General features: G+C 49.4%; 1 protein-coding gene across 9 annotated transcripts in view; it reads left to right on the top strand.

Annotated features, from left to right (window-relative positions):
* Cfap74 (cilia and flagella associated protein 74) overlaps positions 1-25,204 on the top strand; it is a 64,002-nt gene that overhangs the window by 38,152 nt on the left and 646 nt on the right. Inside the window, exons 20-40 of one of the 9 annotated variants that reach the window (XM_085690182.1) lie at positions 1,067-1,188; positions 4,433-4,561; positions 6,524-6,611; positions 7,371-7,544; positions 7,982-8,115; positions 13,886-14,162; positions 15,305-15,403; positions 16,861-16,997; positions 17,658-17,792; positions 17,916-18,025; positions 18,165-18,220; positions 18,329-18,448; positions 18,920-19,075; positions 20,275-20,404; positions 20,603-20,757; positions 20,980-21,112; positions 21,443-21,573; positions 21,767-21,901; positions 24,354-24,397; positions 24,556-24,597; positions 25,004-25,182. In XM_085690182.1, coding sequence (XP_085546308.1) covers positions 1,067-1,188; positions 4,433-4,561; positions 6,524-6,611; positions 7,371-7,544; positions 7,982-8,115; positions 13,886-14,162; positions 15,305-15,403; positions 16,861-16,997; positions 17,658-17,792; positions 17,916-18,025; positions 18,165-18,220; positions 18,329-18,448; positions 18,920-19,075; positions 20,275-20,404; positions 20,603-20,757; positions 20,980-21,112; positions 21,443-21,573; positions 21,767-21,901; positions 24,354-24,397; positions 24,556-24,597; positions 25,004-25,182 — 2,686 coding nt within the window. Of the gene's footprint in view, positions 1-1,066; positions 1,189-4,432; positions 4,562-6,523; positions 6,612-7,370; positions 7,545-7,981; positions 8,116-13,885; positions 14,163-15,304; positions 15,404-16,860; positions 16,998-17,657; positions 17,793-17,915; positions 18,026-18,164; positions 18,221-18,328; positions 18,449-18,919; positions 19,076-20,274; positions 20,405-20,602; positions 20,758-20,979; positions 21,113-21,424; positions 21,574-21,766; positions 21,902-22,008; positions 23,901-24,094; positions 24,278-24,353; positions 24,398-24,537; positions 24,598-25,003; positions 25,183-25,204 lie in introns of those variants that run through there. The other 8 variants (XM_048416804.3, XM_048416797.3, XR_015002121.1 and 5 more) reach the window with 8 other exon arrangements.

The raw sequence follows: 25,204 nt of genomic DNA, 5'->3' as shown, positions 1-25,204 counted from the left end.
GGAGTCAGAGTGAGGAGAAGCAGCCAATGGGGACAGAGATGAAAGTCACCACTCCTTTCCCAGATCCCTGCAAAACTCCTGAGTTCTGTAGCTTCCAGTTTGTGCTATCGGTGGCAGTTTTACACATAATGCGTACACTTCTCTGCATAATGCATTTTTGTGCAATCAAGGATTTGAGTTGCTTTGCTTGTTTTAGTGCTGGGGATCAGAGCTTTGAACATGCTAGGCAAGTCCTGGTGAGCTGCATCCCTGACCCAAGTTTTCAAGCAATTAAAAATCTTGATAACTTCAAAATTGGGTGAGAAATACATGGCCATTTAGTATTGAGTTATATGTTTTATGTTTATAATTGTTGATAATAAAAGACATTTTAAGAAGGGTGGTAGTGGTGCATGCCTTTACTCTCAGCACTCTTGAGTTCGAGACCAGCCTGGTCTACAGAGTGAGTTATAGGACAGCCAGGACTGCTACACAGAGAAACCCTGCCCAAAAAAAAAAAAGAAAGACTAAAAGAGCAACAGCAGAAAGATAGCAGAGCATCATAGCAGACACTTAGACTGTCCAGCAGAAACCAACAGGGAAGCAACGGGAACTGACACCACCGTCTGAGGTCACTGATGAGCAAAGATGGCCTCAGATAGAGTCTCTTCTCCTGGATGAGACTCCGATAGTCATTCCCCACCACAGACATTTCTGTTCCACAGGGTAACTGAGTCTTTTACTTTGGGAAGATCACTGATTTACTTCCCAAATATTTTAGTGCCAATCTAACTATGGATCAATCTGATTTTTACCTTAGCTTACCATACACTTAATAAACCCATTCAAAACCAGAAGTATGAGTATTGTAGATCATTCTTTGGATTCTACGGAATAGGATAATTACATGAAAAATATCACAAGATTCTTCAATACATGTCATGATTAATCATTAGCCTCATATTGTAATACAGGAAGTTAAAAACCAGCAAACCATGAAACCCTGTGCTAAGTATTATGTTAGCACTCACTGGTGTCTCTGACACCGCAAGCTGAACTCATGTTGAGTTTACGTGTTCCACATCAGTTATATTTCAGGGCCACGGGTATTGCCGTCGATGTGCCAGTCTGGGTGCCAAGGGCCACTGTGGACCTGAAGATATGTATATACGACCGGCTCTACCAGGACTCCATCATTGTCCACACAAGGTGAGCCCTCTGGTGCAGGAGTGTCGTGCCTGGAGCCAGCCACACACTGGCTCTGAATGGCCAGTCTCCTTGGGTGGCAGAGGACTGGGCAGTTGATTAGGCTCTGCACCTTGAAGAAAGTGATTCTGAATATCCAGGAGATCCCAGTGTTGTCGAGGCATTGTAGAGGAACCCAGGAGAGTCAAGGGCAGAGACCAAGCTGAAGACAGAGGAAGGGACCACGGGTATGGAACGCCCGACACCCAAAAGGGCAAAACATGGAACCAGCCCTACCTACATCTTGACCCTCAGTCTAGTTAGTCCCACTTTGGCCTTATGTCCCCCAAGATGCTCAGAGAATTACTCTACAGTGTATTAGACCTGAGTTTGTGGACAGTATTTCAGTAGCCATAGCAGAGACCCACTTGCTGTATGCCTGGGGTACTAGGAACGGTCTAAGCGCCTTCAAGAATATCAAACATAGCAGCAACTTGGAGAATAGACAAAGTCCAACAAAAGAAGTGTGTTTATTTGTATTGTTTTACAAAGATATCAGACTTTAGATTAAAAGTATTTTCCTTGAAGGACAACCTGAGATAGGATCATCCCAGGTTTCATGACGTTGCCGACTTTGAACTGCTAGTCCCCAAACCAAAGGGCAAGTCCTGATCATTTCAAACCCCTGTCACTACCCCTTCACCCATGACTGGGTGACATGGTCTGGCTTCACGAAGATGCTCCCCTCCCTGAGAACCAGAGAGCTATCAGATGGCAGTGAACTACCAAAGTCGGGGAAAACCTGCTTAATGAAGGAGTGTGGGGCTTGGAAGAAGGGTTGGTTGTACTTGTCTGGGAGAACGGGTTGAATAGAGTTTGCATAGGTATTAAGTGCTCCCAGGTCATGTAGGGAAGGAATCAAAAGAAGTCAAGGAATCTTATCATTCTTACCCAAAGCACCCAGCTGTCAGTATAAATGTGTTTAGTAATTTTAACCCCAGTATCATTTGTGACCTTGCTTATGAAGTTTTGCCTACATGCGTGTAGAAAGGTATTGATTGACTTATGAAGACCGTTTGTTGTGTGTGCCCAAGGACCAGTGTTGGTCACTGCGCACAAACAGTGGAACTGACAGGCACATCCCTGAGAATCCCAAGTGGCTGCCTGCTTCCCACTTTGTCCTGGGTCCCTAGCAGAAGGAACTCAGGGCGCTGGTCACTGTAGTGGTGAATGCACACTGTGGGGGCTTAGAGGCGGGTCAGAGGTCACCACAACTCTGGTGAGCATCCAAAGAGCATGAGAAAGGGAGTGGCTTTTCCCTCTGTGTCCACTTGGTCCTCCCTTATGGATACTCCCAGCGGTATCTATGACATGTGGGCTCTTCCTGAAGACCCGGCTGCTTCCTCCAGTGTTGATGGCATGACTTTATAGTTCCATCTCTGGATCTCTGCAGACTCAGCCCTCAGGCCGTATTTGAGCAGAGGTCTAGAAGACCATGGGCTGCAGAGCTTAGACAGCCACAGAACAGACAAGGATCGTTCTAGAAGACACTAGAAGACAAACCAGGGAAGCGTTCCCTGGCCCTCCCTCTCCAAGCTACCTTTCCTTCCTTTGGTTAAGAAATAATTCTTCCTATGGGAACAAAAGGAGACTCCCACAGGGAGCAGGGCAGGGCTGCCCTCCAGAGATGCCTTAGATGGGGGTTTGGCTGCTGCCTTTGACAGATACCTCATTTCAGGCAAGGGAAAGGAAAACTTCTTTTGGAGAGAGGCAGACACAGGAGGGCCCTGATGGCTGGATAGAGTCGTACCTGTCCTCCCTCCATCTGGTTCTGAGTTATAAACCTGTGTCAATAGCTAACACCTAGCAAGCCAGGGCCTCCCAAACTTCCTGTCAAGACCCCTGGGTAGGAAGAAACAGGACCCCACAAGGAAGAGCCGTTCTTCACATCCCTTCCAGGGCTCTGCACTCAGCAGCTGCCTGTGGGACTTCTCCCCTAAAGCACTCTAGCCTCTGAGAGCTGATCTGGGCATATTTCAACTCAAAGTTTTATTGCTTTTATTTTTAAATTATTTTCAAGCTGGGTATATTGGCATATAGCTATAAACTCAGCACTTGGAGGACAAGGAAAGATGATTTTGAGTTTTATAGTTCAGTCTGGGTTGTATTAAAAAAAAATCTGTCTAAAAAAAATCAGGACCAGCAAAATGACTCAGCAGAAAGGCATATGCTGTTAAAGCCTGAAAACCTGAGCTCAATCCCCAGAACCCACAAAAGCAGAGGCGAGAAACAATTCTGCAAAGCTGTCCTTTAGCCTCCACATAGGCAAAGTGCTCGTGTGCATGAGAGTGTGCACGTGTGTGTGTGCACACATACACACACCATGCATACACACATACACACACCGTGCATACACACACACACACCGTGCATACACACACATACACACATACCGTGCATACACACACATACACACATACCGTGCATACACACACACACACACCGTGCATACATACACAACGATAATAATTGTTATTTTTTAAAAGATTGTATTACAGTCAGGAATAGTGGCTAGTGCCTTTAAAATCCCAGCACCGGAGGCAGAAGCAGGAGGATCTCTGTGAGTGTGAGGCCAGTGCAAGTTCCAGAACAGCAGGACTATAGAGAGATTGTCTCAATAATTATACTGTATTGTATTTCATTTTATTTTATGTGTGACTTCTTTGCCTGATTGTATGTATGTGTACCACATGCATGCTTGGTTCCCACAGAGGTCAGAAGAGCATATTAGATCCCCGGGAACTAGAATTATGGATGGTGGTGAAATACCATGTGAATGCCAACTCCTCTGCCAAAGCAACAGGGCTCCTAACCACTGAGACATCTTTCCAGCCCAAGAATAATTTTAAAAAATGTAGGGGCTAGAGAGATGGCTCAGCAGTTAAGAGCATTGCCTGCTCTTCCAAAGGTCCTGAGTTCAATTCCCAGCAACCACATGGTGGCTCACAACCATCTGTAAAGAGATCTGGTGCCCTCTTCTGGCCTGCAAAGTAGACAGAATAGTGTATACATAATAAATAAATAAATATTTTTTTAAAATGTAATCAATTTAACTTCAGAACAAAACATTCCTTAAAAACAGCGCTGAGGCTGCTTTCTAATCATCAGGGCACTGGCGTGGCCTGGACTAACGCGCTCTGCACACTGCACACTGGCTCTGTTACCAGGAATACCTTAATGGGTCAAACATACCTGTGACCTCTTGCAGATCAAAAGCAGCACTGCGCCTAAAGTTTGAAGTCTGCAAGGAACTGAGAGGCCACATAGAGCTTCTGCCAGAAACAGGCTACATCCAGGCCCGGTCCTCCTATTCGGTACAGCTCAAGTTCCTGCCTCGGTGAGAACTGGGAAAGGCCTGGAGCGTGACGGGAGGGGGTGTGAACCGTGGCTGCCTTGAGCTGATCACTCTGCTGGACACAGACATCCAGGATGTGCCACCTGCCGAGGTAAGAACACCCTGACCCTCCATGCACGAAACCGAGCACCCTGACCTTCTGTGCACGAAACCAAGCACCCTGACCCTCTGTGCATGAAGCCGAGCACCCTGACCCTCCGTGCAAGGGCCTCGCCTCGGCTTCTGCTCAGACGCAGTGAGTGCCCTGCCCTTGTGAGATCCTTACGTCTTCCAGTCGCTCGCTGAGGTTCTGTGTCAGGTTGTAGCATGCACTTGAAGCTGGCTTGTTTACCTTCATCCCACAGCTCTGTAAGGGGTTTGTGTCAGAGAAGGTGGCTGTGGAGTGAGGCGGCTGTGGACCAGCCCCTAGCCCTCGGCTCTCAGGGTAGCGAAGAGGATTCGAAGCTGATTTTTAAACTCTGTCCCACTTCCTGGTCCTTCTCGCTGAGTCCCCACCATGACAAAGGGGAACTCTTTTCTTTGTGCTTTTAAAAAAATATTTCTATAATGATAGTAATTCTTTTTATAACCAAAAAATAAGTTTTTTTGAGACAGAGTGATAACCATGCATCCTGGCCTGGCCTATTTTACAATGTTCTGGCCCATTCCAGGCGTATACCAGCCAGCCAAACAAAAGCGGACTTTTTTCTTTCTCAGTACTGGCGGTGGAACCCAGAGCCTTGTGCTCTACCACTGAGGCACAGACAGCTCATGAGCCACCTGCTTTTAGATTGATTTTTCAAAAAGGATTTTTATGATTCCTTCAAGTGATAGACTCCTTATCATTTTATTGATTTTTGTCTTTAAAACTTACTATTTTGGGCCAAAATGATGGCTCAGCAGGTAAAGGCACTTGCCACCAAGTTCCTGAGTTCACTTCCGGAGTCCACAATCCCCTGACCCTCAGGAATGAACAGTGGTGTTTGTATTCCCCAGACAAATACATTGTAAATTTTAGTGTAAAATTATGGTTTCATACATTTATGAGATAAATTTGTGTGTATCTTCACACACACACACACACACACACACAGAGAGAGAGAGAGAGAGAGAGAGAGAGAGAGAGAGGACAATATTACATAATTGAACCATGGTTTTTAGTTTTGGGTTTTAGTTTTTTGAGATAGGGTCTCACTATAGGGACCAAGCTAGTCTCAAGGTCACAGAGAACCACCTGCCTTTGTCACTAAAGTGCTGTGATTAAAGGCACATGACACCACATTTGGCTAAGCCAAGTTCATTTACATTCTTTTTAATTTTTTATTCCAAATATACTTTTCTCTCATACAGTACATTCCAACCACAGTTTCCCCCCTCTCCTCCTCCAAGCTCCCTCCACCTCTCCTCTCCCCCAGATCCACTCCCTACTCTGCCTCTAAAAGACAACAGTCGGACAAGACAAAACAAGACACAATAAAGCAAGGCAAAAGCCCTCATATGGAGGCTGTACAAGACAACCTAGTAGGAGGAAGAGGGTCCCAGAGGCAGGTAAAAGAGTCAGAGATACACCTACTTCCACTGTTAGGAGTCCCACGAAAACACCAAGCCATCAGCCACAATATATCCACAGAGGACCTGGTACAGCCCCCTGTAAATCCCATGCTTGCCAGTTTCAGTCTCTGTGAACCCTTGGGAACTCTGTGTAGTTGATTCAATGGGGCCATTTAATTGCAGGACATTTACTTTTTAAAGTTAGTACACAAAGTAATGGGTTTCCTTGTGTCAAGTTCATGTGTCATATGTCATTATACCGTGGTCTTATTCATACTTGCCCTTCATGTTCATACATATATATGTCATTATACCGTGGTCTTATTCATACTTGCTCTTCAATTTTAGAACAGTTTTTTTTTTTACAAAATATGAAGAAGAAAAATATGTTCAAGTGAGTCCTATGTCTTGCAGACACTCCCTCCCTGAGGATGCAGGGAAGTATTTTGACAAGCACAGTCGAGTTCTGGAGGCTCCGATGACAATCTGGGTGGCTGACCAGGTCTGTACAAAACACTTTCTGGGAATGTTAAGCTCTCCTAGGAGACGGGTGGCCTCTGTGGGAGCCCCATATTTCCAGTGACAATACCTGAAGAGATGTAACTGACTTCAGAGCCCATCTTCACGTCCCAGCTGGTAACGTCCAGTGGCCTAACAGGCGGCTTTGCCTCCTAGTCACATGACCCCTGCACAGTATGAAAGAGCTCAGACACCTCACCCACATATGCACACAAGAAATATGCCTATAGGGCTGGAGAGATAGCTTAGCCGTTAAGAGCACTGGCTGCTCTTCCAGAGAACCCAGGTTCAATTCTCTGGAACCCCATGGGAGCTCATAACTGTAACTCCCATTCCAGGGGACCCAACACTCTCACACAGCTGTACATGTAGGCGAAACACCAATATACATAAAATACAAATAAATTATTAAAAAAGAAATATGCCTACACAGTTGAATATGGAGACACAGATGAATGCACCATATACACACATAGATATACATGTTCTGCCCTCATCAACATGGGTCCACATATATATGTGCTCACAAACAATATGTCACACACAATGTGTCATGCGCACATTGCCGCGCCTGGCCAATTCTTTAGGCTGCTGCCTGCGCTCCTCTGCTCTTCACTGAGAAACCCATGCTGTGGAAATAGTATACTCTTGTGCACAAGACAGCAGAACCACCCTTATTATTTGAGGGCTTTTGCATAAATCTTCCCATGGCTGGGAATGTTCTGTGCCTTTTGCACCTTAGATCAAACCAGTGGAGTTCACTGTCCAAGCTGTCGTCACCACCTCAGACTTGGAAATCAGCCCCTTGGAGATAAACTTCGGCTACTGTACCATATATGAGGCCATCAGGACAGAAATCAGCCTCAGCAACCTCTCACTGCTGCCCCAGGAGTTTGGGTTCGTTGGACTTCCAAAGGTACCTGTTGTGGTCATCCCTGGGGAGAAAGGGCAGAACAGATGCTCTCCAGGCCCAGACATCGGCAACTCTGCTGCCCTATGTTCATCCCAGCTGACCCTCTCCTTCTTGATTCCCTCTCCCTGGCCTCTTATTTTTCTGGCTGTGAGGTACACCCGAAAGGCTCCAGATTCTCCCCTGCCGGCCTTCTAAGACATTCTCTGGCCAAGCCCCACAGGAGAGTTCAGTAGGATGCCCCAGGCCTCACTGCCATTAGCCCTTCCTAGGCTGTCCCTATCCACCCACTCACACCTAGCTTACACACCCCCACATGCACACACATCTCTCATACTCTCGTACCCTCCATGTGGGCTCCCACACTCCCCATACAGGGTACACGAGTTTCTACCAGCTGCTCTACAGAGCATGGCATTCACTTTGACTATGTTTCCTCCTAGTATGTAGACATCCAGCCCAATGATGGGTTCGGGACAATTTTGCCGCTGGAAACTTTGCAACTTGATGTGATCTTCCAGCCCATTAAGGCCAAGGAATATAGATTTGAGCTGATTTGCAAATCCGAAATAAACCGGTAAGTCTACGAGACAGCAGAGACATGTGACCATATTGTCCATCAGGACAGATCCCATCAGGCTGACCTCAGGGCTGGGGAGACAGCACTGGTAGCCAGTAGGAGCCCAGGACCCAGGAACAGATAGGTTTTAGGTCCACATGACTTTTTACTTTGGACTAGTTTACCCTTGTATGTGAGGAGATTAAAAAAAACTGAGTTGATGAACATGAGTATTGTAACACGAGCATCTTTGAGCATGTCAGGACATTGTGGAAAGTATCATACATAAAGCACATAAAGAATTCATACATTGGTCACTGTCAAGGCTTGACACTTAGCCTTCTCTTCTTCCCTGGGTTTCTCTTGGGAGGCCTAGTGTTATTCAAATGTGTTTGCCTTCGCAAGTTGGTATCTTGGGCACAGCTCAGTTTGTAGAGTGCTTGCCTCATATGCTTGAAGCCCTGAATTTGATCCCTGGCGCCGCATGAACAGGTGAGGTATAAGTGCCTGTTGTACCGGCAACGTGGGCGTTAGAGGCAGGAGAGCGAGAGTGGGGTGACCTTTGGCCATGTAAAGTGGTTGCAACCAGCTTGGGCTACATAAAATCTGTCTCAGAAACCCAAAAATAAACAAACAAAACCTCACTTAAGATTTAAAGGGAGTTAGAGAGATGGCTCAGCAATCAAAGGCACTTACTGTTCCTGCAGAGGCATCAGTTCAGTTTCCAGCGCCCGAGTGGTGGCTCACAACCACCAGAACCTCCAGTTCCAGGCAATCATACTTTCTCTGGCCTCCTCAGTCTCCTGCACACACACAGTACACATAAATTTATACAATTTAGTATGCGTGCATGCACACAAGTGCGCACACACACACAAATTTTTAATTTAAAGATTTGAGCCAAGTACAATGGAGTGTGCCTTTAATCCCAGCCCTCGGCAGGCAGATCTCTGTGAGTTCGCGGCCACCCTGGTCTATAATCGTGAATTCCTGGCCAGCCAAGGCTACACAGTGAGACCCTGTTTCAAAAACAAAACAAAAAAAGGTTTGAGAGCTGTGGGGATGGCTCAGGGGGTAAAGTGCTTGCCGTGGAAGTGTGAGGGCCTGAGTGTGAACACCTAGAACCCACACAAAGCACAGTGACGGGCATCTGCGGCTCCTGCTCCTGTGTTCCTGTGTCAAACTGGAAGGGAGAGACAGTAAAATCCTTGGGAAACTCAAGGGCAAGCTAACCTGACACAGAGCAGTGAGCAAGAGCCACGAAAAGAGAGAGACCTTTGGGCTGGTAAAATGGACCGGAGGGTGAAGGCACTTGTCACCAAGCCTGGCAGCCTGGTAGAAGGAGAGAGCTGGCATTCACAGTTTGTTCTCAGACCTCCACACACATGCATTCCATACATACATAAACATGCTAAGTAAATATGAAGAAATTTTTAAATAAAAAAGAAAGACCTTATCTCTAAACAAAATTGAAGGTAAGAACCAACATTCAAAGTTGTCCTCTGACCTTTACCCTTGCACTGTAGCTCATGCAAGCACACACTTACACAGGGCATACACATATATCATATACACACATATATACATGTATTATACACACACAAACTGAAGAAAAAATATTTAGAATTTTTAACTCAGTGGCACAAGCCTGTAATCCCAGCATTCAGGAAGCAAGTTGGAGGCCATCCTGAGCTATATACCGAGCTATAGGCCAACCTAGGCCACATAAAAAAAGAAAAGGTTCCAGTAATTTTTTTATTTTATATTTGATAATTATCATATTTTAGATATTTATTTATTCAATTAAATATTAATAATGATCTCTCTACCCCAAAAGATGTTAACTTACATGTCTGAATATTTGAACATCTGAACATATTTTGTATACGTGTGGGTAGGTTTGTGTGGGCATGCACGTGTGTGTGTGCCTGTGGAAGTCAGAGACCTTTGGATCTTGCTTCTCAGGCACCTTCCACTCTTTCTTTGTAACAAGGTCTCTTGCTAACTTGGAACTTCACCAAGTAGACCAGGCTAGCTAGCTAGCAAACTTAAAATAAAACCTTTAAAGCCAGGCAGTGGTGGTGTACACCTTTAATCCCAGCACTTGGAAGGCTGATCTGTGGGCTCAAGGACAACCTGATCTACATAGTGAGTTCCAGGATAGCCAAGGCTACACAGGGAAACCCTGTCTCAATAAACAAATAAGCAAATAAATGAATAAATAAATGTAGGCAGATATTTCTTTCCTACCCACCAGTTCCCAAATAAACACATTGAGGCTTAATATTAATTATAAATGCTCAACCAATAGCTCAGGTTTATTACTAAACTAGCTCTTACCACTTAAATTAACCCATTTTTATTCATCTATGTATTGCCATGTGGCTCATGGCTTTACCTGTCCTGCAGCATGTCTTGCTCCCTCTGTGACTCCTGGCGACTCCACTGACTCCGCCCTTTTTCAGCCCAGCATCCTTAGTTTGGTTGTCCAGCCTATACTTCCTGTTTGGCTACTGGCCAGTCAGCTTTTTATTAAACCAACTCTAGTGACAAATCTTTTATTTTATTGATATTTATTAAGCTCTACATTTTTCTCTGCTCACCTCCCTGCCTCTCCTCTCCCCTCTTCAACCCTCCCCCAAAGTCCCCATGCTCCTAATTTACTCAGGAGATCTTGTCTTTTTCTACTTCCCATGTAGATTAGATCTAAATAAGTCTCTCTTAGTGTCCTCATTGTTGTCTAGGTTCTCTGGGATTGTGGTTTATAGGCTGTTTTTCTTTGTTTTATATTTAAAAACCACCTGTGAGGGAGTACATATGATAATTGTCTTTCTGTGTCTGGATTTTCTCTCTCAAAATGATGTTTTCTAGCTCTATCCATTTTCCTGCAAAATTTAAGATGTCGTTATTTTTTTCCTGCTGTGTAGTACTCCATTATGTAAATGTACCACATTTTCCTTATCCATTCTTCGGTCGAGGAGCATTTAGATTGTTTCCAGAATCTGGCTATGACAAACAAGCTGCTATGAACATAGTTGATCACATGTCCTTGTGGCACAATTGAGCATCCTTTGGATATATACCCAAAAAGTGATATTACTGGTTCTTGAGGAAGGTTGTTTCTTAATTTTCTGAGAAATAGCCACATTGACATCCAAAGGGGTTGTACCAGCTTGCATTCCCACCAGCAATGCAGAAGTGTTCCCTTTTCCCCACATCCTCTCCAGCATAAATTGTCATCAGTGTTTTTGATCTAGGCCATTCTTACAGGTGTAAGATGGAATCTCAGAGTTGTTTTGATTTGCATTTCTCTGATGACTAAGGATGATGAGCATTTCTTTAAGTGTCTTTCAGCCATTTTAAATTCCTCAGTTGAGAGTTCTCTGTTTAGGTCTGTACTCCATTTTTTTATTGGATTATGTGTTCTTTTGGTGTCCAATTTCTTGAGTTCTTTGTATATTTTGGAGACCAAACCTCTGTCTGATGTGAGGTTAGTGAAGATCTTTTTCCATTCTGTAGGCTGTCATTTTGTCTTGTTGACCATGTCCTTTGCTTTTCAGAATCTTTTCAGTTTCAGGAGGTCCCATTTTTTAATTGTTTCTCTCAGTATCTGTGCTGCTGAGGTTATATTTAGGAAGTGGTCTCCCGTGTCAATGAGTTCAAGTATATTTCCCACTTTCTCTTCTATAAGGTTCAGTGTGGTTGACTTTATGTTGAGGTCTTTGATCCATTTGGACTTGAGTTTTGTGCATGGTGATAGATATGGGTCTATTTTCATTCTTCTACATGTTGATATTCAGTTATGCCAGCACTACTTGTTAAATATGCTTTCTTTTTTCCATTTGATATTTTTTGCTTCTTTATTAAAAAAACAGGTGTTCAAAGATGTGTGGATTGATATCTGGGTCTTGTATTCGGTTCCATTGGTCCTCTTATCTGTTCTTATGCCAATACCAGGCTGTTTTCAGTACTGTGATTTTGTAGTAGAGTTTGAAGTCAGGGATTGTGATGCCTCCAGAAGTTCTTTTATTGTACAGAATTGTTTTGGCTATCCTGGGTTTTTGCTTTTCCATATGAAGTTGAGTATTGTTCTTTTAAGGTCTATGAAGAATTTTGCTGGGATTTTGCTGGGCATTGCATTGAATCTGTAGATTGCTTTTGGTGACAAATCTTTACAGCAACAAAAGGATCATCCCACAGCAAACAAATTTAAAACAACGCATGTGTGAGTGCAGAGTGAAACTGAACAGCTGAGTTCCTTCTTCGCCAGCACGAGGACTTAGATTTAATCCTCAGTACAGAAAACAAATGATGAAAGCTGATGAGGAGTCAGGTGGTGGTGGCACACGCCTTTAATCCCAGCACTTGGGAGACAGAGGCAGGCAGATCTCTGTGAGTTCGAGGACCGCCTGGCCTACTCTGTCTCGAAAAAAAGAAAAGTTGATGAGGAAAAGTCTAGTGAACATAGGAGTTCAAAGAAAATATAGAATGTAAAACTTCCAGTGGTTAAAATAGCCAAAAATAATCAACTACATGGGGCTAGAATTATAGCTCAATTGGTAGAGAGTTTGCCTGGCATGCACAAAACCCTAAGTTCAATATCATCACCCCATAAATAAGACATGGTGAAACACACCTGTTATTCCAGCACTCAGGAGGTAGAGAAAGGACAAATATAACTGTCAAGAAATATTCAATGTAAAAAAACAGAAATCAGGGGCTGGAGAGATGGCTCAGTGGTTAAAGCACTGGCTGTTCTCCTAGAGGACCTGAGTTCAATTCCTATCACCCATATGGCAGCTCACTACTGTCTTTAACTCCAAGATCTGACACCCTCACACAGATGTACACACACACCAATGCACATACACAAAAAATAAAAAAATAAAATAAAAAGTCAGAAATCAATTCCTTTGACTACATTTTTATTTTCTTAAAATTTTTATTTTTAGCCAAGCAGTAGAGGCGCATGCCTTTAATCCCAGCACTTGGGAAGCAGAGGCAGAAGCAAGCGGCTCTCTGGGTTCAGGTCTACAAAGCAAATTCCAGGATAACCAGGGCTGTTACACAGAGAAACCCTCTCTCAAAAAACAAAACAAAAAAAACAAGAAAACAAAAAACAACAACAAAATTTTTTTTTTATTTACATGCATGTGGGTTGCTTGCTTGTCTGAATATGCCCTATATGCACACAGGGCCTCCAGAGGTCAGAAGAGGACTTTGCTCCCCTTGAACTGGAGTTTCAGGTGGTTGGAGCCCCCGTGTGGGTACTGAGAACTGGACCTGGGTCATCAGCAAGAACAGCCAGTGCTCTTAGCCTCCATGCTAGTGGTTCTCAGTTTGTGGGTCAAGACTCCTTTGGGGGGGGGTCACATATCAAATATTTACATTATGATTCATAACAGTAAGAAAGCTACAATTATGAAGTAGCAACAAAATAATTTCATGGTTGGGGGTCACCACAACATGAGGAACTGTATTAAAGGGTTGCAGCGTTAGGAAGATTGAGAGCCTCTGCTCTGAGCCATCACTTAGCCCTGCAACCCTTATTTTTAAAGCAATTTACAGGTTTTTATCTTGTTTATATACTTTTCTTCTACATTTTTCCCACATTGGTTAATCAGGTTGTAAGCAACCGTGATAACCGTAGGACTACGTCTTGGGCACCTGGGGTATCACCAGCTCACCAGGCCTGTCCATCACAGTTGGCATGTGGGGAGTTATGTGTATCCTCCACCCACGGTTGCCGCGACACAAAACGAATGCCACCCACACTGGTTGCTTTCAGGTGCTTCAAGGTGTCTTGCCAAGCAGTTGGTGTCCACCCGCCTCTGGAGCTGTCCCACTACCAGATCAAGTTTTCAGCCACGGCCCTGTATGACACCACCGTGTCCACACTGTATGTCATCAATTCGCACCTGAGCATGAACAAACTGACCCACTCCTTGCCTCGAATTGGGTCCGAGGAAGCCACCCCAGTGGGACCAACATCCTTTGAGTTCTTGCTGCCCCCTGATTCACCCATCACCATCTCACCATCCGTGGGGACTGTGTTGCCAGGAAAGGTGAGCATGGGCCCCACTGACAGGCTAGGAGGCAGGTGCCCGGTTTGGCACACCTTAACCACAGGTACTGGCGCACAGCATGGCCAAGGGTGTGAGCTGGGGACTCAGGAACAGAGGATGGAGGTGACCCTGACCTTACCTGTCCGTGAGGGAGCTGCCCAGCACGTGCCTGCCTACGGCTGGAAGGAAGGTGTGCAGACAATCAGAAGAGCCAAGTGTTGACGCGCAGCAGACAGAGCTAAAGAAGGCCACACAACACCTGCCTCAAGGAGCGCAGCTGTGCGACCCACTTCCACCAGTGTCTGTGTGGTCACCAGCAAGATTCAGTGGATACAGTTATTTAAAACATGTCCTGTAAAACTTCTGAATTAAAAATTCTGAATTACCTTGGTATTGGTTCCCATCTCCCACTGAATTATGGAAGTGTTCGGCTCTATTTTCCTTCTTCCTCTTCCTTTGCTCCATCTTCTCCCCTCTCACTCCGCCGTTCACTCCTTTCCTCCTCTGTCTTTTCTTCTTCTCCCTCTTACCCATCATTTCACACCCTACACACCCTTCCACCTCCTGAGCATCAAGGAGATGTGGTCAGCAAGTCACCGTGGAATCTTTCTTGAGACATGTCCCATGGGGACTTGCTGCAGACAGAGAAGGGCTCCTTGTTGCTAGATTCCTTTCTTCTCTAGTCTGCTGAGGTTCTGACCCATTTAGGACCCTTCTCTCAGCACCTCCAGTTAACAGACCCACAATATACATGGCCTGAAGTTCACCCCAGCTTCCTAGGGTAGCGATGAGGGAGAACCTCAAAAAAGTAACCTTAGGAGAAATGCAGTCAAGCTTGGTGGCACATGCTTTTTGAGAGATAAAGGCAGGTAAATTTCTGTGAGTCTGAGGCTAGCCTGGTCTGCAGAGAGTTCCAGGACAGCCAGAGCTACACAGAGAGACTCTGTCTTGGATAAACCAGAGAGGGAGGGAGGGAGGGAGAGAGAAAGAGAGAGAGAGAGAGAGAGAGAGAGAGAGAGAGAGAGAGAGAGAGAGAGAGAGAGAGTACATAACACTATGGGAGGAGAGAGGTGCCCCAGCAGGACCACCTCTGCCCTCTGAGATTCTGCGGAAGGGTCAGCAGTTTTGGTGTCTCTCTGCAGAAGTGTGTGGTCCAAGTGGCCTTCCAGCCTGTGCTGCCACATGAGGTAATCCTGAAGGAAGCCATTCAGATCCTGAACAAGGAAAAGGAGAACAAACCGGTGAGTGAAGTATTTTAGAGGAGGTGCATAGTGGCCGGAAGGGGGAGCAGAGCCATGCCATCACAGGGAGAGCAGAGCCACGCCAGCACAGGGAGTGGCATGGGGAGAGCAGAGCCATGCCAGCACAGGGAGAGGCATGGGGAGAGCAGAGCCACGCCAGCACAGGGAGAGGCATGGGGAGAGCAGAGCCACGCCAGCACAGGGAGTGGCATGGGAAGAGCAGAACCACACCAGCACAGGGAGAGCAGCGCCACACCTGCAGAGCCACGCCAGCACAGGGAGAGGCATGGGGAGAGGAGAACCACGCCAGCACAAGGAGAGCAGAGCCACACCAGCACCAGCACAGGGAGTGGCATGGGGAGAGCAGAGCCACGCCAGCACAGGGAAAGGCATGGGGAGAGCAGAGCCACGCCAGGACTGGGAGTGGCATGGGGAGAGCAGAGCCATGCCAGCACAGGGAGAGGCATGGGGAGAGCAGAACCACACCAGCACAGGGAGAGGCATGGAGAGAGCAGAGCCACGCCAGCGCAGGGAGAGGCATGGGGAGAGCAGAGCCACGCCAGCATAGGGAAGAGGCATGGGAAGAGCAAAGCCACGCCAGCACAGGGAAGGGGGATGCAGTTGTGTGGGTCTCTGACTTCTGGGACTGCAACCTGTCCTGCGTGTCCCAGAAGTACAGGGCAGACTTTCCTGGCACTGTGCTCCGAGCTGCTCCAGGAGGGGGAGAAGATTGTCTTGCAAACCTCTCCCTCTCATGAAAGCACCACAGGCAGAGGGAGGTGAGGGCGTCCCCAAGGGTGGCCAGAATTTGAACCAAAGCAGGACTGGGATAAAAACCCAGAATAGCCTCTCATGAAGGATAACACAGAAAGCACCTTGGGAAGGCAGCCTTGAAACAGTAGGCAAGCCTCACCCAACAGTGTGTACAGCCTTACATGCTGCCCCAATCTAGGGAGTTGTGAGGCCACTGGCTACAGGCTTGTCCTTCTGCCACGCCTTGGCCTCATTCCTTTATACCACATACACGAGCAAAGAGCCCTGACCTTCCACCTTCTGATGAGGCAGTGAGGGAGCAGAAAGGCATGGACTTGAGGAGACTGAGGGCCCCAGTTTGGCCGACTGCTTACTTCCCTGTGGCTTGGTCTCTCTAATGTCAGACCTTTCAGGCTATGAACTTGTCCTTGGAGGGTCTCACTTGGGCTTCCCAGAGGCCCCTGGATGCTTACCTGTCTCCACTGCTTACTTTTTTAATCCCCTGATGTGCCTGCTGTCAGACTCCCCTAGCGAGCCAGTTGATTTGAGGGTACCATTCACTCCACACTTGAACTGGCAGCTCCTGTCACTCAGCAAGCAGACCAAGCCTGCTAGCTAGGCCTCAGAAGGGCCTGGGGCAGGGGAGCAGTGTAACACCTGCTGAGCAGAAGACTGAGCCCCACAGCATCTGTTCCTGCTTACAGTTCCAAAAAGAAACAGTCCAAAGGAAGGAAACGTGGAAACCGTCCATGCCTTTGGTTCGGGTTCACAACCGGGACCGACCGACCCGGGCCTCCACGCCCCACACTCCAGAGCTGCATAGGCAGGAGCTCAGAGTCAGGTAGGCTGGAGGGATCCTCCCAGTCTGTGTTTGACCTGCCCTGCCCTGATCTGATGAAGCCCACCCTGTGCAGTTCAGCAGAGGGTTCTCCCAATGCATTGCCTGGAACACAGCTTCCCTGGCTTGTGTGGCTGCAGGTGCAGACTGGCTGGCTTCCGAAATAGCAGGGCCCAGGGCTCTTCTGAGACATCTACTCCTTGACTATTCCCATGGGCCTGATAGCCCTCTGAACAGACTCTGCCATGGTCTGACTCCCCAGCCTCCCAAATGAATAACTGAGCCCAAGAAAGCCCTGATGGGTTGGGCCACTTGCCAGCCCAGGACTTGTCCCTGTGGAAGTGATGGAGATATTTACTCCCTCTTTCTGGATGACCAGGGCCTGCAGTGGGGAAGAAGGTCCCTACAGGAGCCAAAGAAGGGTGGGAAAGTTAGTCTATCAAACAAAACTGGTGTGGCCACCACCTGGACCCATGGTAGCCCTGAGCTCTGCCTCTTAATGCTTTTACCTTGCCCAGAGAGTCCACCTGAGCCCAGAGTCCTAGAGAGTGGGCATGAGCATCAAAGACGTGGAAGGTCTGGTCCCACTCAGAGTACTCTAGGGGCAGAGCCTACGAGGTCATGAGGTACATACATGAATGGACGTTGTTGGTTTCATTCCAGCTCCCCTGAATACCAAGCTGCACAAGCCAGCTTGGCCAGATCCTTCCAGGGGAAGTTTGACAGGATTGTGGTCCCCTGTGTTGTTGCCAGTGGTGACATCAAAGACAGGAAGGCATTGGAACCTCTGAGATTCAGGTGTGGAGTTCTTGCGACAGGATGGGGTGTGACCCTTGTCCCTCCTCTACTGTTGGTCGGGTCTGTGGCCTGGGAGACAGGGTCACCCTAATCTGCCCTTGTTTGTCCTTGTCCTGCCTCTAGCCCCCATAATACTCTATATCTGGAACTATGGTGTCCAGTAGTGGCTCCATCCATTGTGGTGACATCCAACAAAGGCAGTAGTGTCCTTAACTTTGGTGACATTGCTGTAGGTAAGTCCTAATTCTCCACTGACAGCCCTTTCTCCTGAGAACATATCTGCTACTCTCACCAGCTGCTCCCTGACCTTGCTGTAGAAACAGATGCTCCTTAGGGGTCTAGGATCTGTAACCTGACTTTGCCACATTCCAGGGCATCGAAGTATAAAGAGGATCACCCTCCAGAACACTTCTCCTGAGGACCTTGCTGTATCCTTATCCGTGCTCAGTGAGTCAGCTTCCAGGGTTGGAGACAGGAGTGCGGTGCGTGGCAGAGCCTGCAAAATACTATATTCATCCTTGATACTCAGTCCTTAGTTGGAGTTCTCAGTGCTGAGCCCCAATGGCCCCTTTGTCCTGATAAACCCCTCCAGGAAGCTGTGTTCTGGCGAGTCACAAACCCTGGTACTGTCCTTCTCTCCCCGTGAGAGCATGCTGGTGAGTGCAGCCCCCAGGCAGTACTGCTGCCCCAGACCCCCACACTGCAGGACTGTGCAGCCCCCCCCAGGCAGTATTGCTGCCCCAGACCCCCACACTGCAGGACTGTGCAGCCCCCCCCAGGCAGTACTACTGCCCCAGACCCCCACACTGCAGGACTGTGCAGCCCCCCCCAGGCAGTACTGCTGCCCCAGACCCCCACACTGCAGGACTGTGCAGCCCCCCCCAGGCAGTACTGCCGCCCTGAGACCCCCACACTGAAGGACGGTGATGCAGTCAGATACCACTGTGTTCTCAGGCCCAGGTGATCAGCAAGAGCCTGAAAGCAGTCTGTCTTTCTGAGCCAGCTCTTGTCAACAAGTCTGTGGAGGCAAAGATCCTCAGGCCATCTCAGGGCCACAATGCTACCTGCCAGCTACTCACGGCAGAGTTCCTATGTCTGCTCTTTGCTAAAGCACGTGATCTCCTTAGGTTCAAGAAATCCTGGACATCATCACCAAGAGAGGCACTCTCAGCCTTACCCTGACTGGCACAGGTGTGGCATCCATGATTACGTGCTCCATCGAAGGCAACATCCTCAACATGGGCTATGTGCTTGCCAAAGAATCTGTCTCAACAACTTTTAAGGTGAATTAAGCCCTTCCTTGTCCCAGCTCCCTGAAAAAGGATTTCTTGGAGCCAGTGAACTCTACATTTGAAAGTACCCAGCTGGTTGGGAAACACCTGAAGGCATAGATTGCCTCTCCTGAATTCTCTGTTCCCAAGAGGCTGTCATTTCTGACGTCTTCGTAGCAGGGACCCCAGTATTTACTTGTGGGAAAGCTGGGAGCAGCCTCCCTTGGCCCTCAGCCAAAGCTCTGGCCTGAAGGATATTTCCTGTCCTTCTGCATCAAGCCTTCTGCTTTGCTTCTCATTTACGTCTTTGGAACTCTGCCTAGGTGCCCCTCCCCCCGTGGATTGACCTCTGTGGAGACCTGTGCTGTCAGTTGGGCACCCTCATCTCTCCATGAGCATGGTCTTGTCTCACCCTGAGGGCTACCCTGGGTTTGGACTCAAGCAACCTACTTGCCTGCCTGCACTGGTGGCATCCTGAAGTGGAGTGCCAGACAGGGTGCTCTCCAAAGACAGGGTTGAGGGAGGGAAAGAGACTAGATGAGGATATAGTTCAGCTAAGAGAAGCTCTGAAGATCAGCTGACAGGCACAGAGTTGGCCACACAGTTGGGCAGGGAAGCAGGCTGCCAGTCAGCCTCAGAAAAGGCCAGTGTGAGCTGAGTGACTGAATTCCAAACACTGTCACTGTGGTTACTGTTGGCGATGCCACCAGAAAGGACTTGGAGCATAATGTCACCTGGGCCCATCTGGTGTGATCCAACAGCAGGCAATCTCATTAGAGACGCTGGCATAGGGCAGCTTAGGGTTTGTTAGTTAGGGACGCTGGCGTAGGACAGCTTAGGGTGGGTTAGTTAGGGACGCTGGCGTAGGACAGCTTAGGGTGGGTTAGTTAGGGAATGCTGGCGTAAGCAGCTTAGGGTTTGTTAGTTAGGAATGCTGGCATAGGCAGCTTAGGGTTTGTTAGTTAGGGATGCTAGCATAGGGCAGTTTAGGGTTTGTTAGTTAGGGATGCTGGCGTAGGACAGCTTAGGGTGGGTTAGTTAGGGACACTGACATAGGCAGCTAAGGGTTTGTTAGTTAGGGACACTGGCATAGAGCAGCCAAGGGTATGTTAGTTAGGGATGCTGGTGTAGGCAGCTTAGGGTTTGTTAGTTAGGGACGCTGGCGTAGGCAGCTTAGGGTTCTTTCACTGTGTGAAATCTTGTTCTTGCAGCTACAGAATGAATCGTCACTTCCTATTAAGTTCTGGATGCAGCTGGAGAGCCTGTCCAGGAAAAGGGATGAGACCCGGCAGCAGCTACCCAAGTTCCTTACCTCCCATGAGCAGAGGACCGAAATTGTTGGTGAGTTAACTAACACACTGTCAGGAACCACAGGGGTACAGAACCATGAGGAGATATGTGCTGGGAAATGAGGGTACTATGTGGCGTGGAGCTGGGCAAGACAAATCATGAAGACACCGGGCACAAAGGAACGCAGAGGGCTGTGAGCTCAGTGGAGCAGTCCTGACAGAGCTGATCATAACCCCGTCCTGCCCACAGGCACACAGAACCACAACGGGCAGAGCGTATTCAGTGTTGCTCCAGTTGAGGGACTCATGCATCCTGGGAAGGCTCAAGAATTCACTGTAACCTTCAGTCCAGACCATGAGAGCCTCTACTTCTCTGACCTGCTCCAAGTGGTGCTCTTTGAAAAGGTGGAGCTCATAGCAGGGCCCTCACAGATCCCATCTCACTCTGGGAGGGACTCCTGTGTGTCCCTCATCTGCCCCTAATGGAAGGTGTTTATTACCTGGCACCCCGTGTTGGAGGATGTCAGGCAGGGATCAGCATCCCTGGCTCTTCAGGTCCCACCCCTCAGCTCGCCTCAGTTCCCAATCGTCAGCCGCAGGGCAGTCTGCTATGCTTCTTGTCCCCAGACAGTCTCCCATCAGATCCTGCTGAAGGGTGCTGCCCGTGAGCACATGATGTTTGTGGAGGGAGGAGACCCACTGGATGTGCCTGTGGAGTCCCTGACAGTGATCCCTGCCTTGGACGCAGAACATAGAGAGGGTAAGCCCCCACAACGTGATTTCTGGCTCAGGGAAAGGGGAGGCAGGGATAACCTTGGGGAGCAGTGAGCGGGCCCTCCAGCACCCCAAGCCCAGTAGGAATGCATACTGAGGCCCATTGGAAGAGCAGATTTGCAGCCCATCAGCCCCAGAGCCAGGCAGGATGATCTCTACCGAGAAGATTGCTCTGAGAGGTTCCAGCCTCACTCCCTAGCTCTGTTGTGCTGCCTATCCCTGACAGCTCCCCTCACTGCCTGACCCTGGTCAGCTCCCTCCCTCCCCAGCCACATCTTCCCTCTTAACCACTTCTCAGCTAGATCTCCCTCTCCAGAAGCTGAGGAGATAAAACCCATTCTGGTGACCTTGAACTATGTCCAGTTTGACACAGACACACCAATCCCACCTGCCACCCGAGAGCTGCAAGTGGGCTGTATCCGGACTACCCAGCCATCACCAAGGAAGGTGATTACAACCCTAGCTTGCGTTAAACCCCAGAAGCCTCCTTGGCCTCCCTGGCCTCTCCTGGACTTGTGCAGGATGTTTGCAGCAGATGTGGGGTGGCAGCCCTGATCAGAGCTGAGGGGTAGGTAAAGTTGGGCACACTCATCTCTCGAGTACCTGATCCTCTAACTTCCAGTGGTCCAATGCCTTGCAGACTGTGGAGTTCAGCCTGGATGGTGTCACATGGCTGCAGCACAAGGGCTTCTCCATCGAGCCGTCCAGGGCTTCTGTGGAGCGTGGTCAGACCAAGACCATCAGCATCTCCTGGGTACCACCTGCTGACTTTGATGTAGGTGCTGGGACCCCAGGCTGGGCAGGAAGGGTTGGTGAAGTAGGCAGGGCACAGGGAATGAACAGATCTGTCTGGAAAGCCTACTGAGGAACGTCTCCTTCCAGCCGGACCATCCACTCATGGTGTCAACCCTGCTGCAGCTCCGGGGGGATGGAAAGGAAACCTACAAAGTCATCTTTGTAGCCCATGTGGTGGCTGGAATCTGAGGCCACAGGAACCCACAGAGCCTCTTGGACCCTCCCACCCACCCTTGTGGGCCGGGTCAACCCATTCCCCTAGGTCTGGAACCTGGGCATTTCCTGCTGGGCAGGTTCAAATGAACAGTCCCAGAGACAGAGCTCCCCAGCCCTACAGACATGGCTACTTCCTGCTGCCCTGAGAACAACAAGACCTCCCCCCCCACCCCGCCATACACACAAACCAAGAAATACTAATCCATCCTCACACAGCCTGTTCCTAGATGCCCCACCCCCACCCCCAGATCCCAAACCCACCAGCATCTCCTCAGGCTTTAGAGATCCCAGGAGAAAGCGCAGGTCTATCAATAAACTCTAAGAACCAACAGTAAGTGTGCAGTGGTGAGGGTGGGGGGGCTGGCTAAGCACAAAGTAGGGTGGGAGGAGAGCTTGGAGGAAGCCTGACCCACTCTCCCTTCTCACAGACCCCAACCCACAAAACAGTGTTCTGCCTAGTAAGAACCTTCCAGAGGGTGCAGTCTTGCCAGATAGCTAGAAGGAGTTCACCCTGACTCAGTCACTGGAAAAGCCCTCCAGATCTAGATTACTGAGGTTAAGAGCATGCAGTTCAGGTGCTGTGGGGGTGCAAAGCCAGGGTTGAGCCTGGTCCAGACCTGGAAAGGTGCAGGGAGGAGAAGCGGAGGACAAGAGGTGTCAAAGTCCAGAGAAAGTCCCTTAAGTCTCCCAGCTCCTCCCAAGTCCCAGGAACCTAGATGATCCCACCCAAGGGATGGGCAGGCACAAAGGGGGCCCAGCTTGTGAGTTTGGGTTTACACTTGTCTGAAAAGAACAGACTTTGCCTTCCGGGCCCTAGCCCACCCAGCTGTACTCCTGCTCCAGCACCGCGCCAGTTCTTGCCCTCTGGAGCACAGCTTGTCGGATGCTTTCCATCAAGCTCACCCTCCTACCCGTGCAGCGTGACTACGCCCCATGGGGACAAGCCACCAAGAGAGCCTGCTTAGCCTTCCCCGGCCTGGCGGGGCCATGGGGTGATGGACCTGGGTGCTGTCCTTAGCCCTTGATACCTTGACGCCTGACGTCGCCCCTAAGGGAGCCAGCAACATTGACCTTAAAGCAGCGCTTTTTGGGGATTTCTGCTCAGTGACCTTGGAGGTACAGGGCCCCAGGCAGGCAACACTATCCTACCTAGGTCCTCTCTTCTCTGGACCCTAGGCTCTGATCTGGGCCTCCGGCTGCACTTTCTTCCTATTCTGGTGCTACGCCCTCCACCCCCCAGCATCAAGCACAGCTAAGGCAGAGCAAAGGAGGGAAATAAAACTGGAGAGAAGTTCATCGGTCTCTGTCAGAAAGGGCCCTTGATGGCAAGGCACAGGTCAGCTGTAGACAGAACCCTGAAGGGTAGAGCAGCCTGGCAGAGGACCTAGCCTGGAGGAGAAAAGATTAATAAGCTCCCCCAGGAAGAAGCAGCCACTTCAGCGGTAGAAGAAGCAGGCATTTCAGGTTGAGGGAGGAGTGCTGGAAAGTGGTCTGTTTGCAGCATCTCGGTAGCCCGAAGCCAGGGGCTGGCTCCAGATGTATCCACGTGGAAGATGCATAGCAAGTGTCCTTGAGTGGCGGTTTGGAAAGCTAAACCCCAGTTTATTGACGGTGTAGACCCCACCCCTTTTACCTAGAGGATTGTGCAATATGAGGATGGGTTCTACTTGTCCTAAAAGGCCACAAACCAACGCAGCCCATAAGTTTCAGGAGACCTGGTTTGTGAATGGGGATGGGGAAATGGCGGATAGGGGTGGCTGGGTGAGGGGTCAGTATGATACAAGAGAGACTCGTGTCCCATGCCCAGAGCAAGACCTGCTCTATTCCCTCGTAGGGCTCACGTTGGTCCTTGAAGACGCAGAGAGGGGTGGTGGGTGTGTGTGTGCGCGCGCGCGCTCGCGTGCGCGCGCTCTCCAGGATAGTAACCTCTAGGGACAGAAAAATGGAGGGCCGGGAGCAAGGAGGGAAGCACACCAAGGTGGGCGTGATCCTGGACCTTCAGCTGACAAGGCCCGGGGCGGGGCCTCGCCAAGCTGAGCGGACGTTGGACTGAGTTACGCTGTGTCTGCGGAACATGGCCCCCGGGCCGCCAGTCACACAGGGGCTCTTGCTGCTGCTGCCTCTCCTGCCGCTGTCGCAGGTGGGTTGGGTTTATGGCAAGTGGGGCGGCCCTGAGTTGGGCCCCGCCCCGCTCAGGCTCACCCGTCTACCCACAGGTGACGCTGGGTTCCGCGGACGGCAACTGTGACCCCTCGGACCAGTAAGTGGCTGGGGACGGGGGAGGAGGGAAGCGGGGGAGGGAAGAGGTGGGGGTGAAGGCGGGGAGAGACCGAGCCCGGCCCACGCGCTGGGAAAGGCTGGAGCAGTGGAGTGAGCTAGCAGATACCCCACCTGCTCCAGGTGCCGCTGTCCCCGCAGGTGCCCGCCCCAGGCCCGCTGGAGCAGCCTATGGCATGTGGGGTAAGTAGAAGCCGAGGTGCCAAGCCTCTGGTCCGATGGTTCCTCTGAAGCTAGGCTAGGCAGGCCAGACCCCTTCCATCTACTGCCCCAAACTCCCTGGATGCTGTTTGTTTGAAGAGCTCTTGAGCCCCAGGCAGCCTTGGAAGCACGACCTGATTATAGTCGGCAGAAGGCACAAGGATTGTGCAGTTGTCTGGGGACAGTGTGTCCTGGGAATGAACCCAAGGACACCTCTGTCCAGCCCTAGAGAGCCAGCCAGGGCAGACTGCTCCTCGAGCCTGGATCTAGCCAAAGAAGTTTCTGGCATGGAGAGACTTGCTAGCTTGCTTTTCACCTGTCTTGGGTGGTTGGGCATGACTGGCCCCAGGGTACAACTGTGCGGTCAGTCCCTACTCTTCTTTTCTAGGCTTATCCTGCTTGCCATATTCCTGATGCTTCTGTGTGGGGTCACGGCCAGCTGTGTACGGTTCTGCTGTCTCAGGAAGCAGCCGCACACCCAGACACACATGCCACCAGCATGGCAGCCCTGTGACCTGACAGTCATCCCTGTGGACAGTGACAGCCCCGCACACAGCACTGTAACCTGTGAGTGGCAGGGGACTCACTA

Source organism: Myodes glareolus, chromosome 6 (assembly GCF_982192425.1).
Source record: "Myodes glareolus chromosome 6, mMyoGla1.1, whole genome shotgun sequence".
NCBI lineage: Eukaryota > Metazoa > Chordata > Mammalia > Rodentia > Cricetidae > Myodes > Myodes glareolus.
The sequence above is the reverse complement of the archived record's forward strand: the minus strand, read 5'-3'. Positions and strand labels throughout refer to the sequence as shown.